The 27,056-nt window shown below is 39.0% G+C and overlaps 1 protein-coding gene across 1 annotated transcript in view; it reads left to right on the top strand.

Moving 5' to 3' along the window:
* Nucleotides 1-6,109, top strand: part of ngfra (nerve growth factor receptor a (TNFR superfamily, member 16)) — a 57,601-nt gene extending 51,492 nt beyond the window's left edge. Inside the window, exon 6 of the mRNA XM_017685941.2 lies at nt 582-6,109. Coding sequence (XP_017541430.1) covers nt 582-634 — 53 coding nt within the window. The 3' untranslated portion in view covers nt 635-6,109. The remainder of the gene's footprint in view (nt 1-581) is intronic.
* Nucleotides 6,110-27,056: the final 20,947 nt, after the last annotated feature.

Below are 27,056 nucleotides of genomic sequence, written 5' to 3'. Positions count from 1 at the left end.
ATACCTAATATAGCTAATATAATACCTAATATAGTGTCAGGTGAGTGTGTATATAGCATCATGTATCTTTTTATTTTTTATTATTTACTGATTTATTTATGAGATCCCACTGGTGTGGGTTTCCTCCCTTTCACGCACACAAAAGTCACTTGAGTGCTAATAGTGCCACCTTATGGACAATCTGTTAAACATGGCTTTATGATGACAAAAGTAGCTTAAGAGAGTTATTGGGCCTTTTGAAGCTACTACCAGTAGGTACTTCATCCACACTGACTAAACTATAGCAATGGATATGAATACACTAACAGCTATCAGTGCAAAATCTTAAAAATAGAATCAACAATTTATCATAGTATTAGCACATCTCTAATGTGTATAAAAATGTTCAGACAGCATCAACAGATCGAGGAGGTTTAAAATGACATGTAGCTCATGTAGACCTTTCTGCTAATGGTAGCAGGGTGAAATCTGTATGAGACAGCAAAATAAGCAGAGATTGCTAAATCTTTCATGATGATCAAAGAGCAAAAAAGCAAACTGCTAATGCTTCTTTCCTTCCCACTTTCCATCCTTCTCTCCAGTGGTACGAGTGGATGGCGGGGCTCAGCCTGACCCTCCTCCACCTCAGGCCTGAGGGACAAGGCAGAGGAGCTGAAATCTTCAAGCGGAGGAGGAAGGAGGAAGGAGGAAGGCGATGAGGGAGCAGGAAGAGCAAGGAGAGGAAGTGGCATATTATTCTGCTGGTTATTAGCAAACTGTGGCCATGAGACCAGACTTAAGCTCTGCTGAAACCCTGTATGGACATCACACAGATGCTCTGGATCATCTGGGCTTAAAGAACCACTCCAACCCACTTCTGCATAAATACCACCACTTTAGCAGCACACTCCAAGGTCAATGCCCTGCAAGACTGAAACCCAGCTCAGATAACACAAGCAGCTGACATACAAGGTGACAATTTGATCTGAATTAGGCTTCAGACACTTTCACAAGACCTGAACTCCTTTGATGTTTGAGGTGATGAGACACAGGCACCTAATGATATTGTTTATTCCACACCACCGACCAAATCCGAATGGCCTTATAGCATTCCTTAATGTCTATTATAAAGCTTTGAAGATGTATAGTCTGCCATACATGTATGTAAAACCACATGTTTATGTTTTCCAGTAACAACGTAATCCACCAGGTAATCAACATGGACACTTATTACACTAACACAAGCAGCACTGCAAGTTTTAAAGGCACTCTCAGATCTGAGAAAGATCTGAACTCTGATGAATGAGAATTCTGGACTTGGCTCTGAAGTGGACTCTATGAGAATGCCTCAAATGAATAATCAAGATCCTTCCTCATTTTTGTTTCAAGTCTTTGTTTGTGAAGCTCTTCATTCCCACATAAAAGAAAGGGCCAGATTCTTGCAGAGTTCTGAAAGGTTGCAGGAGCTGCCCATTTAGGACCAGGCCTGAGAGCAGCACTGGTTTCAGCCCTAATGGTAGTTTTGTGGAGAAAAGCTGATCCTGGAACAGCAAGTGTGTGCGACATATCGAAAGGTGACATTTACTGACCTTTACTTCTGTAATGACTCAGATCTATACTTAGCTCTCTCTCTCTCTCTCTCTCTCTCTCTCTCTCACTGCAGATATTCTTTTCTGATAAACCCACATACAGTCTCTGTTTCCTACAGACACACATATATAGATACACACGCACGCAATGCATCATATTTCCTGCTCTACTGCCTCACCTTATCCAGGTCGATGCATGGTCATCTCAGGTCTCTCAGGCCTATGTGATGATGCTATTGTACTTTATAAGGTGTGCGCTGCAGTGCTACACAGCAGTGTGAACTGGCCAGATCTGACAAAGTCGTCCTCCATTTAATGCTGCTTCTGCCTCACATACATATAAGAGGGGTGTAATGATGTACAGAACTCATAGCTTGGTTTGATTCAGTAGACGCATTTGATCCAGCAAAAACAAATAGTGCCCAAAAATGTGCCTTAGGTTTCTATTTTCAATTTATTAGAAAATCCAGCACATTCAACACCAAAGGCAGAGAGACAAAAAAAAAAATACACTGGCCGCTGGGGCCAATAAAGCCAATGAAACTTGTGGCCAAAATTAAGAATTTGTTTCCAGAATGATGGAAACTAGTTCATTATATTTACATTCTGTTTACAATATGCATGCTTCGGTACCAAAAGCAAGTCAGGTGTTACTTGTGAAAAAGGAAATTTCCAGCCCAAGATATTTCATTAGGTACTGTTTAGTGTAACGCCAGCTTATTTAACTTACATAACTATTTTACTGCATAAGTAAATTTTCAACTAATGCAACAGCATCTATGGCATCAGGCAAGACAGCACAGCAGGGGTGACCACCTCACCATTCAGGCCACACGCTCTGCAGTTTTAGTGGCCAAAATGTGAAATGCTGTGGAGAAATGTTGGAGAATTGGACAGTAGGTTCTGTCCACCCCTGTTCTACACTATCAAAGTACAATATTGAATGGCACAGTGGAGATTTTCCTGACCCATTCCAGCCAGTTTCTCAGCTGCTTAAACCTTAATGCTTACTAAAATCAGATGTGGTGAGAAAAACTAATTATGAAACATCACTTCGGCTCAACAACCACATGAGTGTGCAGTCTAAGTCAGATTTTTAAGATAAATGTATAAATCATGCTAGCAAAATAATGTTTAACTTATTATATGTCAGCTATTACTCTAGCAATGAGATATGTTAGCTACAAGCTGACAAGCTATCTATGAGCTGAAATGCTAGTTATACGCTGATATGCTAGCCACAACCTCATATGTTTGCAATGATATGCTAGCCAGAAGTTGATACAATAGCCAAGACCTAATACTGTAGCCATGAGCTCATAAGGTAGTCAAAGGCTGATATAGGAGCCATGACCTAACATGCTAGCCATGAGGTAATACAGTAGCCACAAGCTGATATGCTAGGCATGAGCAAAAGGCTAGTCACTTGTCTAATAGCTTGCTTGTGAAATACATGCCTTATTTCTCCAAGGAATTCAAATTCAGGGTGAATTTGACATGAATTTTTTAATTGATCAATATAAACCATATTTTATAAGGAGTACACTTTTGTTCTACTCTACTGAAAAAAACAGTGCGAAGTCCATGCTGGTCTAAGCTGGTCTATGTTTGTTTATGCTGGTCTTGTATGAGTCTGATGCTGGTTTAGCATACCAAAACACAAGGTATGCTGGTTTTGCTGGGGTTTTCTAGCAGAGAAACTGCTGGCCTGTGCAGATTTTTATAGCAGAGTAGTCTATGTATTTTGAATTGTGAGCCTTGTCTCAAACATGACACAATGTATTGTTACACCTCTAATACAGACCATTCACCACCCACCCATCACCATAATTCCCAGAATAATATAAAATGATTCATTTTGTTGCTTTCCATGATTCATCCTCACACTTTCTATTCACTGTGTCTCACCATGTCTGGCCCATATTCCCACCACCATATGTCGTTCTTCCACTCTCCTTAAATCCAGACCATTGGGTAAATGATTCATGTCATGGCTGCTAAATGGGCCACATGTGGCAGACTGTGGTCCATTAGAAGATCTAATGCGGTTGGGTTCCATGGCCAGCTCATCATCACTGTGATAGCATTGGCCATATTCAACATTAAGGAAGGAAAAGTGTCATGTCACCATACTGGAGTTGTTGCTTGGAAGTGAGGTTATCGGAAATTATAGTAAGAAAAGTTAACAGCACCAGAGTATTGCTTGAGAAAGAACAGTCCAGTTCAGTATAAGTGCAGATGAACACATATATTCAGTACATGCACCACAACAGAAAAACCCAACGCAATTAATATCACCTGCTGTTTTCCTTGGATTGCATCCATCCTTCATTAAGCTAATGAGCAGGATTATGGGCCTGGGTAGAGAGGCATTCAGCATGCACGTACACACGTACATACACACTCAGTGACAGTTTCTAATGTGTCTGCTGCATGGCTTTGTAGAGAATATGGGTAGCATTAGGCCATATTCTGCTCCACCACCTCAGGAGCTTACAGTCTAGCACAGCACAGACAAAGACTACATTCACATTGCTAACCTTAGTCTTCAGTTTCAACTTTTTTGTCCGAACTGAACTTTGTCATGACAATTCCCATTTACATTTATTAAAGTAACAGAATGTGCACATTGTATTGTTATTATCTGCTGTCGTTAGCTGCTGCTGACACGCCACCAACAATAGATGATGACAACGGCAGTATATGCATTCGTAGAGTTATGCAAAACAAATAATCAAACAAAACACAAGAATTTCAATCTAACCATTTTCATTAAGGCCACACACTAGACGTTTACGCAACTAATATGAATGCCACTCAAATCTGATTTGAATAGATCAATTTTTTTGTCCACATTGTGCTGAAAAAATCACTTTCAAACAATATTCATGACACTTCAGTTCTGTAATGTGAATGTAGCCAAAATAGAGAACAGTGGGATTTAAACTGCAATAACAAAATAACACTGTTTTCCTATTTGTATTATTTTACTCAGGCTTATGTAAAGATGTAAACAGGCTATGCTAAAATGACTGCATACAGTAATTATCATACATTTGTTTATTTGGCTTGGACCAGTTGCAGAACACTCTTGTGGTCAGATAGCAGTTTGACAGATCCTAGTCCATCTGGTCCACAGCCATGTTGTTCTGTTCCATAGTAACATTTCAGTAAGCTAATGTGAGCTATGGCTTGGCATGTTAAGCTGAGATCTATACTGCTATAACTTCACCTCCTGTGTCTGGCAGAGCTACAGAAGAGTCTGTTCCCCTGCATTATGCTTCAGAACGGGCTCCTCCCCTCCACTAAGCTGGGTACATTCCATTAAATCATTCTATGGAGCATATCATTGGCCTTCTTTAGCTAGCTGCCTAGCTATGTTTGGGTTTAATGTGTTTTATGGCTCCATCACCTCACTCATGGGGCTCTGCACTGCTGTTTGTTGTCAGATTGGCCTTCTTAAAAGCACTTACCAATGAGAAAGAGAGACAAGTTTCTCTCTAGCTCATATATTTTCTCTTGAGTGAGTTCTCTGTGTATGTGTGTGCTGTCAAAGTCCGGCCGTTGCCTTTGCCTGTACAGTGAAATGAATGCAAAACAGGAATCTCAGTCATGGGGAATGCTGATGATGTTGCCACAGCTTGGATATAGCTCCAGAGTACTGATACATTTGCATAAGAGTATAGATGGAGAGAGAGACTGAAAGAATAATTGACATAAAAAAGTAAACTAAATGTGTCATTTGACCAGGGGTCCGTCTCATGAAGCAGGATTTGCCAACTTTAAAGTTGGATCCCTGGATTTTTTCACAACAGTGAATCCCTTTTTACATTTGAGGAGCCAATCATATGAATGACATAGCTTTTTTAGCAAAGGGAGCAAATCAAACCACATAAATATTAAGAATAAAAAGAAACTGTTACGCTAATAAGCAATAACTCTGTGGCAGTTGAGACAGTGTTGCATATCACTGTTGTGAGTGCTTCACATTCTACATATTTATGCGGATTTCTTCTTACTTGCTTTGAGAAATAAGCCAGTCAATTTCTCATGTGTACATACACGAGGATTAATCACAATCTAAACTTGGCTTTACACAGAAAATTCTTAACTGCTTTCACTGGCTCCAATTTTTAGGTTTCGTAGGGTTAAAATATAGTCAGGAACCCTGTCCAAGTTGAACTTGCTTCATGAGTCAGGCTTCAGGGATGCCCAAACTATTGCATTCACATTACAAGTCTTATTGGTCAATTCTGTTTTTTTTTTTTTTTTACTACTCTGAACTGATGGTACGCATTTATTTTCTGTAAGTGAGCGTGATCAGACGCTTGCCCTGAAAACATGTTGAATCTTGTCAAATCAGATTTGAGAAACTTTCATATCGTTCCAGATGATCTGAAATATTCAGATAACTGTCTAATATCGCTGCTGTCGGAAAAAAACCTCGTATCTACATTTTTTGTCACTTTTCAGTCTTCAATTTTCAGTTCAATTTGAAAAGGCCTGTTTACCCATTGTGTTTCATTTCATGAAGAATGGACCAAAAGAAATGACCCAAAATTGCTTTGGAAAAAAGTCTGGTTCCATTGACTTGCATTGAAAGTAGAGTATGTTTTTCCCTTCTCCTGGAAAGTTACCATTTTGGAGATGCAAGATTTTGTTCCGACAACAGCGATATGTTGCTGTACTGTTAAACACAAAGAAACAAACAAACAAACAAAAACAAAAAAAACAAACACATTAATTCTGATCTGAGGGTTCTCATGACAAGAACATAGTCACATAATTGATATATCTGATCCAGTATGACATGAGTTTTCTTAAATCTGATTTGATTTGAGAGATTCTACTTTTGTGTTCACGCTGCTCTAAAAAAAAAATCACATCTAGGTCACCTATAGGAATGTGAATGTGAATGTAATGTGAATGTAGCGAGAGAGAGAGAGCAAGAGAGAGACACCCTTTTAGCATCAACAGGCAAACTATGTCCTTAAAAACGTATCGTATAGTGAAGAGAAGCTCGAAAATGGTCCAGTGTACAGACGGTTTCCCTCTCCAAACACAATAAAGCACTTCTGCTCACTGCAAACAGTTGCCATCAATCAATAACGGGCAAGCAGCTTCACTTCTGTTCATCATACGAGGAAGAGAAAAGAATGTGCGTGAGCCCATTTATCAATATTCATTAACAAAATGTATTGTGCTAACTTTCTCCTATCTCATTTTCAGTTCTGTTCAAGCTCTGAAACTCATTCCTCTTCTTTTATAGAACATTGCTTTGTTTCTTAATAGAATTATCTTTTGAGAGCAGTATTTTCTAAAGACAGTTTACTTTTGTAGCATTTCAATAGATTGAATTAGTACACTCAAAGAGTGTCCAGCGCCATAAAGTGCCTGTGGACTACGTCAGGTGTCTTTGAGCTACATTCAGAAAGTTCAGTTTTGCATTGTTTTGTTTTGCTTTGTATTTTTCTTTTTGTTTGCTAGATGTCTGTTGTGTATAAAATGTTTGTGATTTTGTTACTTGTCAAGAGAAGATGTTGATGAAGGTTGAAGGACATTAATGTCATTACCCAGGTAAACTACATCCAGGTGAATGCTCATTCAGTGTTCTACATTTGATAAAAGTTTAAACATTCACAAGGATACATACGATGTATTCTGTGTGTACCCTGGCTGGGTATAAGCTGCTGAAACATTGGATGTCAATTACTGTCACTTTCCCTTCATATTATATCATACTATGCATTTAGAAAACAATACAAATGTAATACAAAGAGAGGTTTTTACAATGGCTATCACATATCACGTAAAAGTGACATTAATTGACACAATTTTGTGTTTAGCGAACCATAATCTTGGACAAGTCCTTTTAGTCACCTGCTTTAGATGGACACAGAAACACCTTTAATACACCATATGTTTAAATTAAGTTTTCCACAGGGAATCGTCCCTCTCACTCCCTGCCCCACCAGCAGGGATGAATGTTATCTGTACTTAGCCCATACTTTACAATGCATTCTGTAAATGTGAAAAATTTCCTAAAGTTGTTATGACAGTACACTTATGTAAATGACAAATGAAATAAATTAGTAATCTAATAGAATAAAACCAAATATGACTGATCCTGTCTCAGTGTCTTTTTTCCACAACTCAGATCAGTAGGAAAACAGTAGGAAACTGTCAAGGTCTTACAGAGGCCTAGTGATTTCTATAAAATTACTTGTCTGTAAGTAGTTTAGGATATTTAGTTAATTGAATCTTCATACTTGTTGTATTTAAACTCTGCAGGTTTTGTAATGATGCTCTTATTTCAACGTTACCTTATGTTGGAAACAGAAAGTGTTAAGACCTTGAACCACCCAATGGAAAATAGTCCAATCAGGACTTTTTCACAGTTGGATAGCTGCATAGATACAGTGAAACTTGCTCTCCCATTAGTGAGGAAATCAGGAGCTGGGCAGAAGGCCTTATTAGATTAGGTTAGATTAACTACTAACACATTTAGGAACTCCAAGGGAAGTGAAACCTTGATATTTTGATTTACAATTTTAAACTCTAGGCCTTCTGGTTGTTCTGGATACTTGAAAATATGAGCAGTGTTATAAGTAATGGGTGTCATTCAATTGTTAGACATAAAGAGCGGAGGCATCCAATGCCAGAGTTTCTTTACTGTTACTTGCTAAATTGTCTGTCTGTCTGTCTTTCTCTCTCTCTCTCTCTCTCTCTCTCATTAATATTAATACCCATTACAAGCTTTAAATGAAACAACTGGAATGTTTTTTATAAGCTTCAAATCTCAAAAGCCAAATTATGTTAAAGAGCACCAATGTTGGCTTAGTGCTAACATACCTGTAGGAATCCCATAGAGGCACTGGTAGTAACTGCCATTAGAGGATTTTTTTTAGCCTAGCTTTAACAGTCATGGTTGGTCACTAGTCAAGAGTGTAGTTTTGATTTCAGATCTGAGGGACACTGTAACAACTATTTTTGTAATTTTTTTTAATATAATTCTTGTCATAGATGTTAGGTAGCTAATTTAACATAGGAAGTAACTTATCATTTGACACAACAAAGTTAAGTTCTGTAAGACAACAGGTAAAGTTAGTTAGCTAAATCACCCGTGTATTTTTTATTTGGCAATATGTTTCCAGTATATATTTTTTTAAGTTTTAATTATCACATTGAAGTCTGTGTCTGTGATGTAGTCTACTTCAGACAGATTTCATGAAGTCGCCCAAGTTATAACACTATTTAAATCACCCAGCTTGTTTTAGCAAGAGCAGACTTAACCGACTTTGTGATTTCTCCCACAACCTCTAGCTAACTTTGAAAGTTGAATGACTGTTTCATATTGTCACTTTTCATACATACATATTAACTGACCAATAAGGTTCAATAAAGACAGTAAATAAATAGAAATTACGCTCAACTCCTCAAGAGGAAAAACCACTGGTAATTTAATTGCTGTTTGGTTTTTCTTTGCCATGTGAAAAGCGTGGGGAAACAGTAGCTGGACAAGCACCAAGCACCCAGCCAAGGGTTTCAGACGGAAAGTTCTGCTTCTATGCACATGGGAAAACAGTTTTTATAGAAATACTAGGCTCCAAATCCAGCCCTCAGTCACTATACATTAATGCAGACAATCCCATTAAAGCAATATGGGCTGAGTTTCAAATTCCTCACCTCAATCTCCATGAATTTTTCAAAACCACCACCGGTCCCTTCTGAGTTAAAACAGAATTCAGCCGTCGCCTGTAACACAGTTTATTCATCTGAACTGCAGAACATTCCCATTTATATGACTTGAATGAAATGATGATGGGCCTTAAAGAATATTGGTGCTTATTAGACATTGGAAAGGTCACACTGCTTTACTTTATACAGTATTCATTTATTAAGAGTGACTAAAGAAATATCTGCCTCTAATTCCATTATAAGGTGTCATGTCAGATTCCCAACATCTCTTATAGAAAACGACTGGCTGACTAGTCGATAGTCCTTAATTGTTGACTAAGGCCAAATCTGTGTTTTCCTGTAGGGCATGTGAGAACTGTTTTCAATTCTTTCAAGAATGTCAGAGAGTAGACACAAAGAGGAAGACCACAAAGTATGGCTGGCTGGAGCATTTGCCAAACCACATAGCAAAATACCTCCATATGCCTTATTAAAGCTGGCCCATGACCTGCTGCAATCTATACACCACTTACCCCCGCTTAGCTCTCAATGCCATAATGATACCCGAGGAAAATGTACTTTTGTTATGCATGCATTGAAAAAAAACCCACCCTTTCATTAACTATAGAGTACTGGGAAGAGTGTCTTACAGTGTTGCAGTCTTATTTATTGTGTTTTGGAGTTTTTTTTCTCATTTCTTTCTGTTGTTACTTCTATTGTTAATACTGTGCTTCATTGTTGGCTCTGTTTTTTCCCTTGTTTTCTGTTTTGTTTGTAGTTAATACTGTGCTTCACTATTTGGCTACTGAGCAACCCTGAGTTTGGAAATGTACACTGCTCAAAAAAATAAAGGGAACACTTAAACAACACAATATAACTCCAAGTACATCAAACTTCTGTGAAATCAAACTGTCCACTTAGGAAGCAACTTGACTGCAACTTAACAAACAAGGAAGCAACTTAACAAACTGATTGACAATCAATTTGACAGCTGTTGTGCAAATGGAACAGACAACAGGTGGAAATTATTGGCAATTAGCAAGACACACTCAATAAAGGAGTGGTTCTGCAGGTGAGGACCACAGACCACTTCTCAGTACCTTTCTGCTTTCTGGCTGATGTTTTGGTCACTTTTGAATGTTGGTGGTGCTTTCATACTCGTGGTAGCATGAGACGGACTCTACAACCCACACAAGTGGCTCAGGTAGTGCAGCTCATCCAGGACGTCACATCAATGCGAGCTGTGGGAAGAAGGTTTGTTGTGTCTGTCAGCGTAGTGTCCAGAGGCTGGAGGCGCTACCAGGAGACAGGCCAGTCCACCAGGAGACGTGGAGGAGGCCGTAGGAGGGCAACAACCCAGCAGCAGGACCGCTACCTCTGCCTTTGTGCGAGGAGGAACAGGAGGAGCACTGCCAGAGCCCTGCAAAATGACCTCCAGCAGGCCACAAATGTGCATGTCTCTGCACAAACGGTTAGAAACCGACTCCATGAGGATGGTATGAGGGCCCGACGTCCACAGATGGGGGTTGTGTTCACAGCCCAACACCGTGCAGGACGCTTGGCATTTGCCAGAGAACACCAGGATTGGCAGATTCGCCACTGGCGCCCTGTGCTCTTCACAGATGAAAGCAGGTTCACACTGAGCACATGTGACAGACGTGACAGAGTCTGGAGACGCCGTGGAGAGCGATCTGCTGCCTGCAACATCCTTCAGCATGACCGGTTTGGCAGTGGGTCAGTAATGGTGTGGAGTGGCATTTCTTTGGAGGGCCGCACAGCCCTCCATGTGCTCGCCAGAGGTAGCCTGACGAGATGAGACCCTCAGACCCCTTGTGAGACCATATGCTGGTGCGGTTGGCCCTGTGTTCCTCCTAATGCAGGACAATGCTAGACCTCATGTGGCTGGAGTGTGTCAGCAGTTCCTGCGAGATGAAGGCATTGAAGCTATGGACTGGCCCGCCCGTTCCCCAGACCTGAATCCGATTGAGCGCATCTGGGACATCATGTCTCGCTCCATCTACCAACGCAACGTTGCACCACAGACTGTCCAGGAGTTGGCGGATGTTTTAGTCCAGGTCTGGGAGGAGATCCCTCAGGAGACATTTACATTACATTTACAGCATTTAGCAGACGCTCTTATCCAGAGTGACTTACAAGAAGTGCTTTGTCAATCTAGAGAAAGTATCTTTGCTAGTTACCATTAGCTTAGAGAAAAAGACAGTCCTGAGCTCAGATACTGCTAGAAACAAATATGTCACTGCAGACACCAAGAGAAAAAGAAACAGAGTTGAGCGCAGAACTCTGTGCCATTCAAATGCAATACAATAACAATAACAGACCATCCGCCACCTCATCAGGAGCATGCCCAGGCGTTGTAGGGAGGTCATACAAGCACATGGAGGCCACACATAATACTGAGCCTCATTTTGACTTGTTTTAAGGACATTACATCAAAGTTGGATCAGCCTGTCGTGTGTTTTTCCACTTTAATTTTGTGTGTGACTCCAAATCCAGGCCTCCATTGGTTAATAAATTTGATTTCCATTGATGATTTTTGTGTGATTTTGTTGTCAGCACATTTAACTTTGTACAGAACAAAGTATTCAATGAGAATATTTCATTCATTCAGATCTAGGATGTGTTATTTGAGTGTTTCCTTTATTTTTTTGAGCAGTGTATATTAATAAAAATTATAACAATAATGATTATTTTATTATATAAATTATGAAGTATTACTATTAATAATTTCAGGTGCTTTGCTTTAGGACTGGGTGAAGGTTCCCTTAAAGCACTTTATTGTGACTGGTCCTTTGCAGATGATTAATAAACAGATTATCAGTAACACATTAACAACATATCAGTGAAGTAGCAGCAGTGAAGGATCTAAACACATTGAAGTAAATATCTTGTAGCTGTTCTGTTGACACATTACTTACATTAAGTAGTTAAGTGTTTTAATGTGTTTTGTTAATATGTTACTTCCATTACACAAAACCTAACCCTAACCTTATCCTCAACCCAAAGCCTAATCCTAATCCTAACCCTGGCCCTAATCCTAACCCTAACCTTAACCTCAACCCAATATCTAACCCTAACTCTCATATGTTTTTTGATGTTACTGAGTCTGTTGAGTGTTTGTTTCATCTAATATCCACTCAAAATAAAGTGTCACCAAACACCCATCTGTGCACCAACTGCTGACTAAAGGCCTACGAACAGTGATGATTTAATTGGCCTATCTATGCTCTGCCCATGCATTCTTCCTTCTGTAGCAGCTGCTGTGAGGTAGAACAATATGGTCATTTAAAATCTGGTCATTTAGAATGCATTCATTTTGAATTTTATTTATTTTGCACTTATTATTGTGCTGCCTAGTTTAGCTGCAACAGCAGTGCAGCTCAGTAGCACAGAATGTTAAACTGGAAACTCAGCACTTAGCAGCAATTCTATACAAAGACTATCATTGTCAAATTTAAATAATTTGCATAATTTTACAAATTGATTTAGAAGCAAATGTGGGCAGAGCATTGATAGGTCAAACTGAACCTGCCTCACATCACGGGTGCACACACAGACATCCTTACAGCTAGCAATGATCCAGGCATTTGGATCCAGATGTATATCGGCAGAACATCGAATAAAAAAGATAAGGCCGTCACAGCCCACGCCTTCAATTAAATTAGCTGCTCAAACCAACCACCACAGCAGAATGGAGTCAGTAATCAAGTAATAAACCCCTCATCAATTTAATCAGGACCATGAGTCAGCCGAAACTGCAGGACAGCGAGTGGCGCAGTGAAGATCCAAAGATAAAAAAAAGCAGGCATGAAAAAGGCCATTACTGATGGAAAAGTGAACTCTGCTTAGGGAGGGTGCTGCGTTGAGTGATGTCATCGCTGAAATCATGCACATGCTGGGATTACAGAAATTACACACGGGCTGTGGTGGGCCAGACACAAGGAGAGAGTGATGAAGGGGCTAACCTCTTTCAGTTAAGGTGGGCCAGTGAAAAGGACACAGCAACAGTGAGAAAAACATATGGAGGTGGAACGAGAGAGAGAGAGAGAGAGAGAGAGAGAGAGAGAGAAAGAGAGAGAGAGAGAGAGAGAAAGAGAGAGAGAGAGAGAGAGAGAGAAAGAGAGAGAGAGAGAGAGAGAGAGAGAGAAAGAGAGAGAGAGTGAGAGAGAAAGAGAGAGAGAGAGAGAGAGAGAGAGAGAGAGAGAGAGAGAGAGAGTGAGAGAGAGAGAGAGAGAGAGAAAGAGAGAGAGAGAGAGAGAGAGAGAGAAAGAGAGAGAGAGAGAGAGAGAGAGAGAGAGAGAGAGAGAGAGTGAGAGAGAAAGAGAGAGAGAGAGAGAGAGAGAGAGAGAGAGTGAGAAAGAGAGAGAGAGAGAGAGAGAGAGAGAGAAAGAGCAGGTATAAAATGGTTTGAGCAGGATGTGTCATTAATTCCTCTGGCTAATTGACTTTAATTCAAACTGACAGTGAATTCATTAAGTCAAACCATATTCAAACTGGATTAGTTTTACCAGAGGATAATATGCACAGGATAATGTATCGAGGTACTCTCCACAGCCATGCTATCTTGGATGCACAGGAAAAGCACTACACTCAATAACAGTAACAGCACCACACACCACAACTTTTAATGCAAGCATGCCGCTAACATACAGGAGCTCACACTGCAATATAAAACAGGTTGTGTACTATTAATTCCCAGATGATATACCAGAACCACCAAGAAATAAAGTGTCCCCTTCTGGTGCTGTACTCACACCTATGGACATTACACCTGAGTAATACTCCATCCTGGAGGATGTTTGGACATCCTTCCAGATGTGATGTCTCAGAATTTAACTCAGGCCTTTATTAACTTGTTGGGACTGGTTAGGCAGTTCAAGAAGTAACATTAGGAATTGTTAGCTGATGACAATTCCGAAGTGCAATACATTCTCTCATATCTAACCCTTAACAACCACAAGCTCTGAATTGCTGAAATGCTGGCCAGAAAGACAAAGCAAAACCCCCCATACAACAGTGAAGGCCTGGCAGGAAGATTTAGACACAGGTGTTGCACAAACATGATCTGCATGGACAAGTCATCAGAAGGAAAAGTAACCTGTGACCAAGCTGCAATGGGGGGGGGGGGGGGGGGGGGTATTCTTTGGTATTCTTAACTAGCTAGAGATGCAGCACTGCTCTGCCTCACAGTGGCACTGTAGCAAATTGGTTCACCCAGTTGGTCCTTCATAATCTACAATTGTCATTATACAATTTACTGAAGTATATTTGTAAATCTGAAAATTTACCCATTTTCCCAAGAGACTGGTGGAAAGAGTGAATTGTTACTTATATCTCAAATCAGAGACAAAAGAATGGAAGTGTAAAATACCAACGTGTGGAAGACCCCATTACTAAACTAGAAAAGACCATTTTCAGAAGAAGAATTGTTAAACCAATCAGTGGCACTATGGTGAGAGAGTTAGAGGCCTGTCAATATTGGAGAAGCCAGTCAACATGGGGCCCACTGAATACCAGGGGGTACTTCACACACTGCCTGCATCCTCATCACAAAAGTCAATTTGGAAACAGGTGCTGAGTGCTGAAGGGCCACAATCGCCAAAGGTATATTTGGAGAAAAAAAGACAAAAAGAACACTTTGCCATCTGTTTAGCATGGAGATGAATCTATGATGCTTTGGGTTTGTGTGGCAGCCAGTGGCACAAGAAACATCACTCTGGCAGATGGAAGAATAAATTCCACTAAATATGAGCAAATCCTAGAAGCAAATGTAACACAGTCAGTCAAAACACTGAAGCTGAAAAGAGCTGCTTCTACAACAGAACGAAGATCCATAGCAAACCTTAAAATCAACCATGAACTACTTTAAGAAACACAAGCTGGAGCTATTAGAATGGTCCCCACAGCCCCCTGAACATCGCATAAAATCTATGGGTGGATTTTAAACATGCTGGGCATGAAAGACGGCCTCTAAATATTATAGAACTATGAGTGTTCTGCAAGGAAGATGGGTGAAAATTCCTAAAAGAAGAATTAAAAGACTACTTGCAGGCTACAAAAGTGTTTACAAGGTGGGAAATCTGCTGAGGGGGGTGTTACTAAGTACTGATTTAGTCGGGTGTCCAGACTTTTGCACGACACAACTCTTTTTTTTTGCTCAGTGTGTAAAACATAACTCAGAGTTTAAGAGACTCAACTCAGCCAATACTGCAATAGCAAAGAATGAACAATTAGTGGAAAATATATGTAGAGAAAGGTCCACTGTGCAAATCCTGCTGCGCTTACATCACAGAAAAACACTCTTGCAATGTTCCTATATTATTATACATATTCATACATGCTTGATACATTCCTGAGCAACCATTTGTGGACTGGAACTGGAATCTTTGGACTGCTAATGAGCACGACCACTCAGGATGCAGGAGTGGTGCGAAGGCCCAAAAAAAGCATGGACTAATAGAAGGGACATACATTTTCTAGACACTATTTAAGGTTTGTGGCTCTAAGCCAAACTCAAGAACCTTTAATGTGAAGTGGGTGAAAAATTCTCTTAGTGGTTGCATACATTAGATTCATCATAGCATATTATTTTCACAGTGATACAAAAGGTATGTTTTATTATCAGCATATTATAATTAATGGTCAATAAACTAAATTAGGCTTCTCTGATTAATGACTGTAGCATCTTTGCTAGTGTTCAATGGATTTGCTATGCTGAAGTAAAAAATCATGATGGTGACAGTGGACCGTGCTTCGAAGTGGTCTCATCCATAAGGGCTTACTTATCATCGGATCTCTCATCAGAGTTATTAATTATGCTGTACATTTGCTTATATAGTTTTGCTCTGGGCCCACAAGGCTAATGCAGCTGAAGCTTATACCTGCCAATAAGCATCATGCAAATTTCATGCCTAAAGTATTATGGCACTGGTGTAGAATCAAACGCGGGAGAGACTTCACTTTAAAGGCAAATGCTCTTTCATTGAACAGGCAGCAAAGGAGAACTGTCGCTCAGTGCTACACACTTAAAAAATGATGGCTCTTCAAGGGTTCTTCTGTAAAGAATACAGTTCTATGTAGAACCATGAACAACCTTTGCATGATTAAAGGCTTCTTTGCATTGTGAATCAGTGTTGGGTTGCCACAGCATTTCACTCTTGCCTCAAATAGTCTTGCTCATTTCATTTCTGTCAATCTTAAAACCTTTCATCTATTAATAAATGGACAAAAGTACAGACAAAATTCAGGCCTCAAGATTACTGCTACTGTTTTTTAGCTATTTAGCTATGTACAGGTACAAGTAGAGACTGAGCCCTTTGCCTCTTTGCCTTTAGATGGTACAAGTGCCATTTTGTCAGTGTGTATAATAATTGTCTTTAATATGACCTCCAGTGGATAGAACTAATGTGTGGCCACAACTTAGGAAGGCATGGGAACAAGATAATAAAGTTGTAGCCTTGACTTAGTAAGGCATGGGAATGAGATCCTAATGCAATATTAGATCCATTTCAGCGAAATAATTTTCTGTCTCGCCATGGGAAAAGCTTGTGGGTTGGCTTGGGTTCTACTAGCTTCATTGCCCTTGGTCGCCCCTCTCACATATCATTACAACACTGTAAATAAGGGGCGTTAATAACTTCTAGAGCAAATTTTCACTATGATAAAAACAAGGATTAAATATAGCCGCAAGTGGCGACGAGCAGGTTCAAGCATGCACCAGCAGCTCAGGCCCTTCTGCAGGTTTAGCCCAATCGGCGTAAAAAGGCCTCAAGCTGTTTGGATCTTATTCATGAGGTGGGGCAAAAATTGTAGGACTAGTTCGCAAAAGTAGGTTTCGCATATTATGCAAATTGGCAAAAAAACTTTGGGGGTGGAGCTAAATGGTCCAAATTGCAAAGTTGTTTGTTAGTACCCAACGAATCAGGAAAAGAAGGAATTTTGTCTGTACACATTTTGGTTTAGGACTTACGGTTTGGGGCTGTGCGTTCCGTTTCAGGGAAGAAAAAGAATAAGAAAAATCTTGACAATTCCAATAGGGTTCAATGCACTACATGCTCGAACCCTAACAAAAGACTGTGGAGTACAGTTATAACTGAATACTACATTGCGATTAGATACTTTTGAGAGTAGCACCACTGCTTTGCATGCTGGGATACAAATCACTGCATAAATAGCAATCTTACTACCTTTGAAACAGTCTGGCTTTAGCTGAAGTATGAATTCACCCTTGATAAGAGACCGACACAGTAAGTTCATTTTACTTCACGTTCATGTTGATCTTTTTTCGTCCCTTTGAGATGCCCCACCCCAAAACATGCATCCATAATTATAAATAACACATATTGCCAGAAAGCACATTTGCGAGTGCTCAACAGTCCAACACAGCCTGAGGCCAGTGTTTGATGATAAAGCACAATGCTAATTTGTATACAAGCTTTACTTACTTGTTAGTTGCATTAGCCTCATAACTCCAGTGGCTCATTTAACTGTCCCCTTACATCATATATGATTCGATTTTTCACCTTAATGTGAGACGTTTCTCAACAGTACTGCTAACTGGCTCTCTGTTAGTGAGGTTGTGTCTTTATGAGGTGTTTTCTCTGCTTCCAGAGGAGCTTCAGGGCAGCACAGGTACGTCTGGCCTCTACAAAAATCTGCAGGGTACAGGGGGAAGTAACTCAGCTCACCAGTCATTAAAACATCTGCAAACCAACACCCTCCAAAACACATCCACACACACATGCACAGGGCACCACCTGCTGCTATCCCCTTAAAAAGAATAAGGACCACCTCAATGATGAAAGAGGAAAAGCAGGAGAGAGAAGGAGAGCGAGAGATTTTATCAGCTCCATTTGCAGTGAGCACTGCAGTAACAGTGATGTGGTGGTGGTGTGTTAGTGTGTGTTGCACTGGTGCGAGTGGATCAGACACAGCAGAGCTGCTGGAGTTTTTAAATACTGTCTAAACTTATTTTCGACTCCATTAGACACTCGTACCTCTTCAGCCCACCTTGTAGATATAAAGTCAAAGATAACAGCTCATCGGTTGATATGAAGATTGTGTTAATAATCCTCTGGTCTTTCATCAGTGGTCACAAGATGCTGCCCACAGGACGCTGTTGTCTGGATATCTTTGGTTGGTGGACTATTCTCAGACCAGAGACAAGGATGTGTATTATATAAAGTGGCTAGTGAGTGTGTATACTTTTTACCCTTTCTTTTCCACTTTTTACTTTTCAATTCCTGCTTTTTTCAGTATAGTTGTACATGGTCAGCTCCTTATCGTAAATTACATTACATTATATTGTCGTAAATTACAACCTGCATGAGGAAACCATTTAGTGAAAATATACAAATACAGGAAATCAGAAGGGGCAAACACTTTTTCACAGCACTGTAATACATATTTTCATACCATCGCTGTCCAAAATAGTAACTTTACAGGAGAAGACAAAAAGGTTCTTTTAATCTTCATTAATCTATAATTAATTCTTCAATATTTATTCATGTTGATTCATGAATTTTATTTTTATTAGTTCATTACATTTTTATGTAATTTAATGTAAAGTGGTTTTATTCCAAGTGATTTTCTGTTGGTTTGTTTATCATGAAATTTTCACATATATATAACGGACAACTGTTGTGTTCAAATGATTTAGCTAAGTAAAAATGGTCAAAATGGAGCTACATGATCTTCTTTGGATCATGTTCATACACACACACAAAAAGGGAAACATATTTGGGGCACATTCACCCATAGTGGAACACATAAATAACTCAAACATTTATTACAATAAAATATGCCGCATGTAAGGTAGATTTATTAATGTTCACTTTAAGATCAATGCCTGCCCCCCCACCGCACACACACACACACACACACACACACACACACACACACACACACACTGTAATCAATTACAGCATTTCACTGGAGCTGTGTTAACCAGCAACCGCCATTACAGTGTCACCATCTGTTCATCTGTAACTATTATCATCTCAACCACACACACACATGCACACACACACACACACACACGCACACACACTCACACACACACACAAACTCTTTCTGCCATATGCTTTAACAACTTACTTTACTGCCTTTATTGCTGATCTGTTCAGCCTTATTGGCTGACTTGCTGCATCTCCTGCATGATCTCTTCTGAATTATCCTTTATACGGACATATATATATAAGTATGTATGTATAATTTTTTTTTAAATATATACAAAGGGTTTGGGTTTGACACTGCTACTGACAGCAAGTACCCTATAAATGATGATTTTGTATGTATTTAGCTATATTACTATCTCAATAAATCCTTTGAATAGATCAAAGAATGTAATATATCAAAGGTTTGAATATTACATTTTAAATCTTTATTTTATCAAATGGTGTATGTACTGTAGAATGGTCAATGTATTCTTGTTGGTTGTATATATTGCATTACACTGTATTTATTCAACGTATTGTATTACCCCACATATGGTATCTAATACTGTTTATTCTGCACACAGTATTATACCTCTTTACTCTGTGTACTCTATTCTGCATTTGCAATGTATTCTCACATCTATGCAACTAGCATTCTGCAGAGGTGGACGAAGTACACAAATCATGTACTTGAGTTAAAGTAGAGACACCCATGGTAAAATCTTACTTCAGTAAAAGTAGAAGTCCTTACTCTAGACCTCAACTTCAGTAAAAGTATTTGCCTTCAAATGTACTGAAGTATTGAAAGTAAAAGTACTAAAAGATTAATTATGGCTCTGATGTCCTGTTATCATTTTTATAACAAGACTCGCTTCATGAACTCATTTTAGGTGAAAATCCTCCAGTGTCTCTCTTGGTAAACCAGTCTTTTAATAGAACGTCATTAATTAGCGACGCTGACGTCTATGAAAATGATCAGAAGCACAAAATACTGAAGGTAAACTGTTTCCACCAGGGAGAACTGAGTGACTCTGAAATCACTTTTTACAAACAAGCAAAGTTTCAGTTTCAGATTACTTTGTAAATTAGTTACAAGTTGAATAAAAACTTGCTTTAAACTCAGGATCACAAATAAGTTTTCCTTCACTATATTGATCTGTAGGCCTCTGTTCATAAACATAAACTAACTGAAACTAATTTACTATCAAATGAAAGTGTTTGTGTAAATAGACCACAATATAGAAATATGTACACATATGCAGTTGTGACTGGCATGTTTTGTTTTTTCTGAATTCATACAAAGTTAGGTTAGTTCATCATTTAGGGACGTATGTGCTCCCAAATTTTTACGCTGCTGCACTGACATTGAACTGTGTGCTGCACTGGCTCAGAACAAAGTGACCGCTGTGCCCTGATTGGTGCTCTTGCTTTGCACTTCTTTTGTTTTGACATGTTACGTTTTTATACACACAAAAAACAAAAGGAACGACAAATTTCACAAAACGTAGTGGAGTAAAAGTCAGATATTTGACTTTGAAATGTAGTGGAGTGAAAGTAAAAAGTGGCCCAAAATGGAAAAACTTAAATAAAGTACAGATACATGAAAAAACTACTTAAGTACAGTAACTAATTACATTTACTAAGTTACTGTCCACCCCTGGCATTTTGCACTATTGCTATTTATTCCTGCAATCTACCTCACTCCATACTCCACTTCATACTGGCAGTCAGTCTAGTGTATTTGTCTAGTATATACAAATCCCCCCTCCCTTATTCTGCCATTTACTTCTTTTTTTACAATCATCTTGTTGTATTATAAGAATTTTACTGTATTTTTGGAATGTCCTGTATTAGAAATACATACCACAATAAAGCTTGAATCTATGTCAACTGTTATAAAACTGGTTAATTAGCCAGTACCCTCCATGATATGTTGTCAGTGGGTATTAGAAATTAGGCATTAGAGGTGGACAAAATCACAATATTAAATCGTTATCATGGCAAATTTTCTTAAGGTGATAAACAATATGCTTTTGTAAGTATATTATGGAGACCTGTAGTACTTAATAAACACTGAATAACTGTGTGTTTCATTATAAAGAGAGCATAATTAATTCTGTTTACTAGGTTTTAGTGCAGTACATGTGAAATGTTGAATGAAACTCATTGTGCACAGAGTTTTTGATGGCCGTTTTAAATGCAGTTTGATATGTACAGTAAAAATGTCTTTAAGAATCATATGATATTTTTGCTATGTCCACCACCTTTTACTACACAGTTCACCAAACTGTGTTGTGTAAAAATGTGTTTTTTAATCTCTAGTTAGTAACTTCAATGTAATGAAGTTGTAATGAAGCTGTTCATTGTCAAACTCACAAAAAATGTTTGTGGGACATTCCTAGCTGTCCACCCAATCTTTAAACAGCCCCTGCATTACATTTAAGAGAATGTTTCTTTCCTCTGCTATAAAGCTACACTTTCAGAGCTACACTACTGCATTTGGTAAAAGCTGTGTAATAATGCCTTCCCTTATTTGTTCTCATCATGCATATATACACCCCCATGAGCCTTCTATTGACTTAAAATACACACACAAACACAAATCCCATCAGGTGCATGCACATACAAAAACAATGGCTTAAAATATGCGATTGCACACTGAAAATGTCCCTCTAATACATCACCTCTTTACTTTTTCGTGATGCACCCACAAGCTCTTTTTCTCCTTCAAACACACATGCACACAAACAGCAGAGTGGTGACTCACTCTTTGGCTGATGGTGTTTGGTATTCGTGTGGCAGGGAGCCAAAGAGGAGCACTGCAGCAAAGCAGCTGACACGACACAGAAACACACACGTCTATATGTGCAAATGTCCATGTGAAGAGATATAGACTATGTGTACTGACTGAGTAAACGTATACCTTAAGTGTGTTTATTTTCTTAAAACAGATGACTGAACTGGTGAGGCACTACTGCTGCTGGCTCAGCTTTACTACCAGAGATTTACTAACATACGACAGTCAAGCTGTTTAGCATTGTGGAAAAGCATAACGCATGACTCAACCAATCATATTAGACTTTGTAGGTTGTAAGACAATAAGATCAGAACTCATAAGTATTAAGCCAATCATATCAGACCTTGGGCAGGGTCTTTGGTAAGGCTGGGCAACTGATCGAGAAGCAATCGAAACTGACATTCAGAACCTCTAACCAACGTAATCTTCCTCCTCTCTATTTCGATTTTTGTCCCCTTAAAGACCACCATGTGTGTAGTCACGTGACTCTGCCACGTCCACTCTGTGACATGGAAGCTAAGGCTGTGTTCACACAACAGATAAAAGTAGCCCAAATCTTATTTTCTCCCCAAAACTGATTTTTTTCATTTTGTTCACAATATCTTTTAAATGTGATCTGTATGCGACATTAGTCTGAACAGCCCAGCTCCTACACTGACCTGCATGCGCAACATTAACAAATGCCCGTTGCTCCTGGAGCTTTCAGTTTCATCTTTGCCAGCATCACAGGGGCGATCATTAAGCATCACTGACTGACAGCTGGGCTCATCACCCAGAATGTCTTTGAGCTCGTCATAAAAAGAGCACATTGTTCAGTCACTTCTTTGGTTCACATCCTCAGATTCTTCCACCTAAACTGTTTTTGATGCTGTAGACTTCTCTCCTATGGCTGCATTTGGCCAAACACAGGGGTGTTCTGGATAAGTCTCTTCTAATTTTTATACAGAAATATCGCCCCAAAAGTTTATTAGGTCTCCGCAGAGCAAAATTATGACTAATGTTAATTTGATTTGACGTAAAAGCCATGTGAATTCTAATCTGGCTCTTGAGACAATTCAGAGCATATTTACAGTACAAACATTGTCAGTGAACTATGAGGGAAAAAACCAACCAAAAAAAAAAAACACAATACAAAATGAATCATAATCGAGGTAATATACTCAATTAATTGTAATACTGATTTGAGGTTTTCATGTCACTACCGAAACAAAAAGGGTTTTAGTCTATATATGGAGCATAGTTTTAGACACACTTCTCATATTAGAGCAGGAAGTGAGACTGCATCCCTGTCCCTCATGGCCACATGGTAAGCAGTTAGATCCTATTGTTTTGAATTAAATGTGTCCCAAAGTCTTAATATCAGTGGAGTTACCTTAACACTTGTCACTACTGAAACACATACTTTCTACAATTAAGTAAACCTTCTTTTGCGTTTTAATGGAAAATATTATGATTTAATATGTGTATAACTGTTCAAAGCTGTGGTTGTGGAAGCTAGTACATAGAGTTTTTGAATTATTCTCAAAATTAACAAAATTTGTCCATACCAACTATGACCCTGCTTTAATGTATGTTAATACTGATTGTATTCAAGTAATATCTATTGATCAATTCACCATGAAACGTCCACACAATGTAAAGAGCATCTGGTGTTTTTAAGAGGTGTAAAATGAAACAAAATAAGAAAAGAAACAAACACAATGGAGTCATGAGCTTTTGATATGACAATGATTTGCATGCAGCTAAATCCTGTTTGATCTGCACCAGATGGAGAAGAATGTGAAGGTATTTCTCCTCATTGTCTAGGACTTATCCTGTATCCTGCCTTCCGCCCGAAGACTGCTGGGATAGGCTCCAGCTCCCCCCCGCGACCCTGACGGAGAAGCGGCTTAGAAAATGGATGGATGGATGGATGGATGGATGGATGTCTAGGACTACATGCCAGTAAGTAACCCCATAGACACTTAATAAGTGGACCGCAGCAGGATTTCAGCTGCCCATCTTTGTCCCTGCATAAAGACATGTGACAACCTTTCACTCATACTGTCCATATCATCATATCAATGACCTTAGGCCCATTAAATCGTGATGATTTGAAATAGGGAAGGTGTAAAACCATCCATCTTTTGTTTTTTTGTTTGTTTGTTCATCTGTTTATGCATTCTCCTAGGTGCCATTAGAATAAATGGTCCTAGAGGGGGACATGTGGCAGGAGTAATGGAATAACTGATTAAGCTGGAATCTCTTTCACCTTTTCATTCATGAATATGGATATCTCTTGCACGCACAGACACACAACACACACACACACACACACCTTTGAACAAATGGTGAGCAACAGTGAAAATGCACAATGATAGAACAGAGCGCTGCTTTTGCCTTTTGTATGCAAGTGTAAAAAGGAAAAAAACAAAGATAATTAACAATTCTTCTGGAAGATTCTTTAGTAATATTAATTATTGGGCAGCCTTTCTGCAAGGTGTTCTGCACAAAGAACAAGATATCGCTTATGTTTGCATTACCAGGCTGAAGTGATTCAAATGAGATTTGTTTTTTGTCTTACGAGGCTAAAACTGTTTATTCAACTGTTAATGTTAAACGCTCCATTCTAGAGAATTATTGAGAGTGGTGGTGATAGGAACCAGACATCTGAAATATTTAATACCTCTAAAAGGTATCTCCCAGAACGTTTTTACATGAAACTGTTACAAATACTCTGTGATGCCTGATGTTGTTTGGTGTTCTGAGATCTGATTTTGGCCTAAAATGCACATTTTCTTTAGTCTGTTCATCATGGAGAGGCACATGCAGGGTGCAAACGCAGCAAAATAGAACCCATTTCTTTTTTCACGTTTACTACTATTTTACCATTATTCACTTTACATATAAAAACTCATTAGACATCATTTTGGATGCCAAATAAATGGCTATATTTGTTTTGTAGTCCTATCACCTCCACTGGAAAGAAATCTAAGTCAGTAAGTTTCTCAACAATGCATAATTTCATATTCAACCAATGACTTTCTCAGCAACTGAATTATGAAGATAATTTGAAAATAAATCATTTTTGGGCATTTCATCACTTGCACCACAAAAAAGGGGCCAAAAATTCACTAAATGAACAAACAATAACAGTGAATGTATTACTTTCCATTTTGGAAAAGCGAAAGGAGAATGGAGAGTCTTACAACCTCATTCAGGAGCTGAAACTCCTGAATGCAAAAGTTTGCATGCCCTTCTTCAAATTACGTTTTGTTGATTCTCTAAGTAAGCATATGTTAACACAGCCTCTACAGCAGGCATGTCAAATGGGGGACCTTCCATGCCAAAGCACTAAGTAAATTAACAATTACACTCATCTAACTCTCTGAATTCAGTTCATGAAGTCATTGACAATTAGCTAATAGCTCAATCAGGTGTGTTTATTAAGGCCACAACACTTACATTTGCAACACATTTGAATAGTTTAATTTCTCCAATATGTGAAATGCATGAAATATATAGCAATTGTATATCAAAATGTTCACTGTAGAGGATGTGTAACTTCTTTACATTTAGAACAGCAACAAAGCTTGTCATTTGACCAAGGTACCTGAACTCTTGTATATGACTGTAGCTCAGACATCTATTATAAAGCCTGAACTGTTTTTATATAGAGATGTTTGTGTCATCTTGTTGTCACCATGCCAGCTACCAAGCTGAGACAATAGTGATTAGAATTCATTTACCTGCAAAAAAATATCAAAAACTGTGAAAAAAATAATGTCCCCAGAGGTCTTACACTTGGTGTGCAAGATATCAGTCATATACATGTTCAAATACATTTTTTGACATCTGAATAAACTGCACAAATAAAATGCCCTTAATGAGTAAAGGCCTTAAGATTGTGAGATCATAAAGATGTATAACGTAGCCTGAAAAACTCCCTGTGAATCTGACCTGACAGGTCTAACTTTCTAATGACTATTTTAGGCTGTTCAGGGTTACTAGCAGCAGCATAAGGACACCAAGTTTGACTGTACTGTTCCTGTACGAACTCAGTGATGTTCATTTTAATCAAACAAGTCTGTATAAGGTGCAGCTTTAAGGCTCTCACATGGGTCACCTTGCCATTCTTATTCATATATTCCTATAGCACTCTATTGACTATTTCTTTTGTAGAATGGTATGAGTGATCAGTGTGTGAATATAAAGTGAAAACAGAAGCCACAGTCGGATTGTGATTGAGGTGTCTCCAGTGCCGTGAGGCCTTGAGATGAATGCTAACACTCACCACGCACTGGTAAGTGCAGAAATGAAAAAATAAACAGAACGCTACGGAACCGCAAATCGAAGTCGAAATGGCATCCTCTGTGGTGCCAGACACATTCATGCAAATGACGGTCGTTTACGGCTGAAGCGTTTGGGCTTTTAAAAAGGAAATCTAAACAATAAGCACGCAGGAGTCGTGCCGAGCAGCATCTCCTCAGAGGGAGCAGAGCACGACCCTCTAAGTACCGCTGAAGTCTATTAAGTGTTTTCTAATCACTCTGGCCTCTGTGCTTATTGTTATATTAATATTTAAAAGGGAAAGAATCTTCTCAGACAAGCTCAGACGAAGCATCCCTTACTGTCCCTCCCTCTCTGTGTCTCCTGCTTTCTCTGCGTCTCAGGGGGAAAAGCAGCGACATTTACAAGTGTCATTAAACAAATTAAAAATCCATGAGCATGTACTGGGACAAAATGGGCTACTCTTATAACTAACTACATTAGCTATGAGAACAGTCACTGAATATCAATAGAGTCTGGGAAATGAGGTAGCCATTACAGTCTCAGACCAGGCCTCAAATCCATTCTGGAGTCTCTTCTCTGGGCACATCTGAAGCTACTGCAAAGGAACATATTTACGGTTGGCACATAGGTAGGTCTATTATAATATGTCCTCTGGTAAAACTAAAACTAACTAGCCTAAATATGCAACATGAAATGAAAATCATCTTCACATGAGAAAACAATGATGAAAATGTTATATTACTTGGAGATGAAAATGAAGTTTTAATGAGGTAAGTTTTAGACGGTGGT

The sequence above is a fragment of the Pygocentrus nattereri genome, chromosome 14 (genome assembly GCF_015220715.1).
Source record: "Pygocentrus nattereri isolate fPygNat1 chromosome 14, fPygNat1.pri, whole genome shotgun sequence".
NCBI lineage: Eukaryota > Metazoa > Chordata > Actinopteri > Characiformes > Serrasalmidae > Pygocentrus > Pygocentrus nattereri.
Note: the sequence above shows the minus strand (reverse complement) of the source record. Positions and strands in the feature narration are given on the sequence as shown.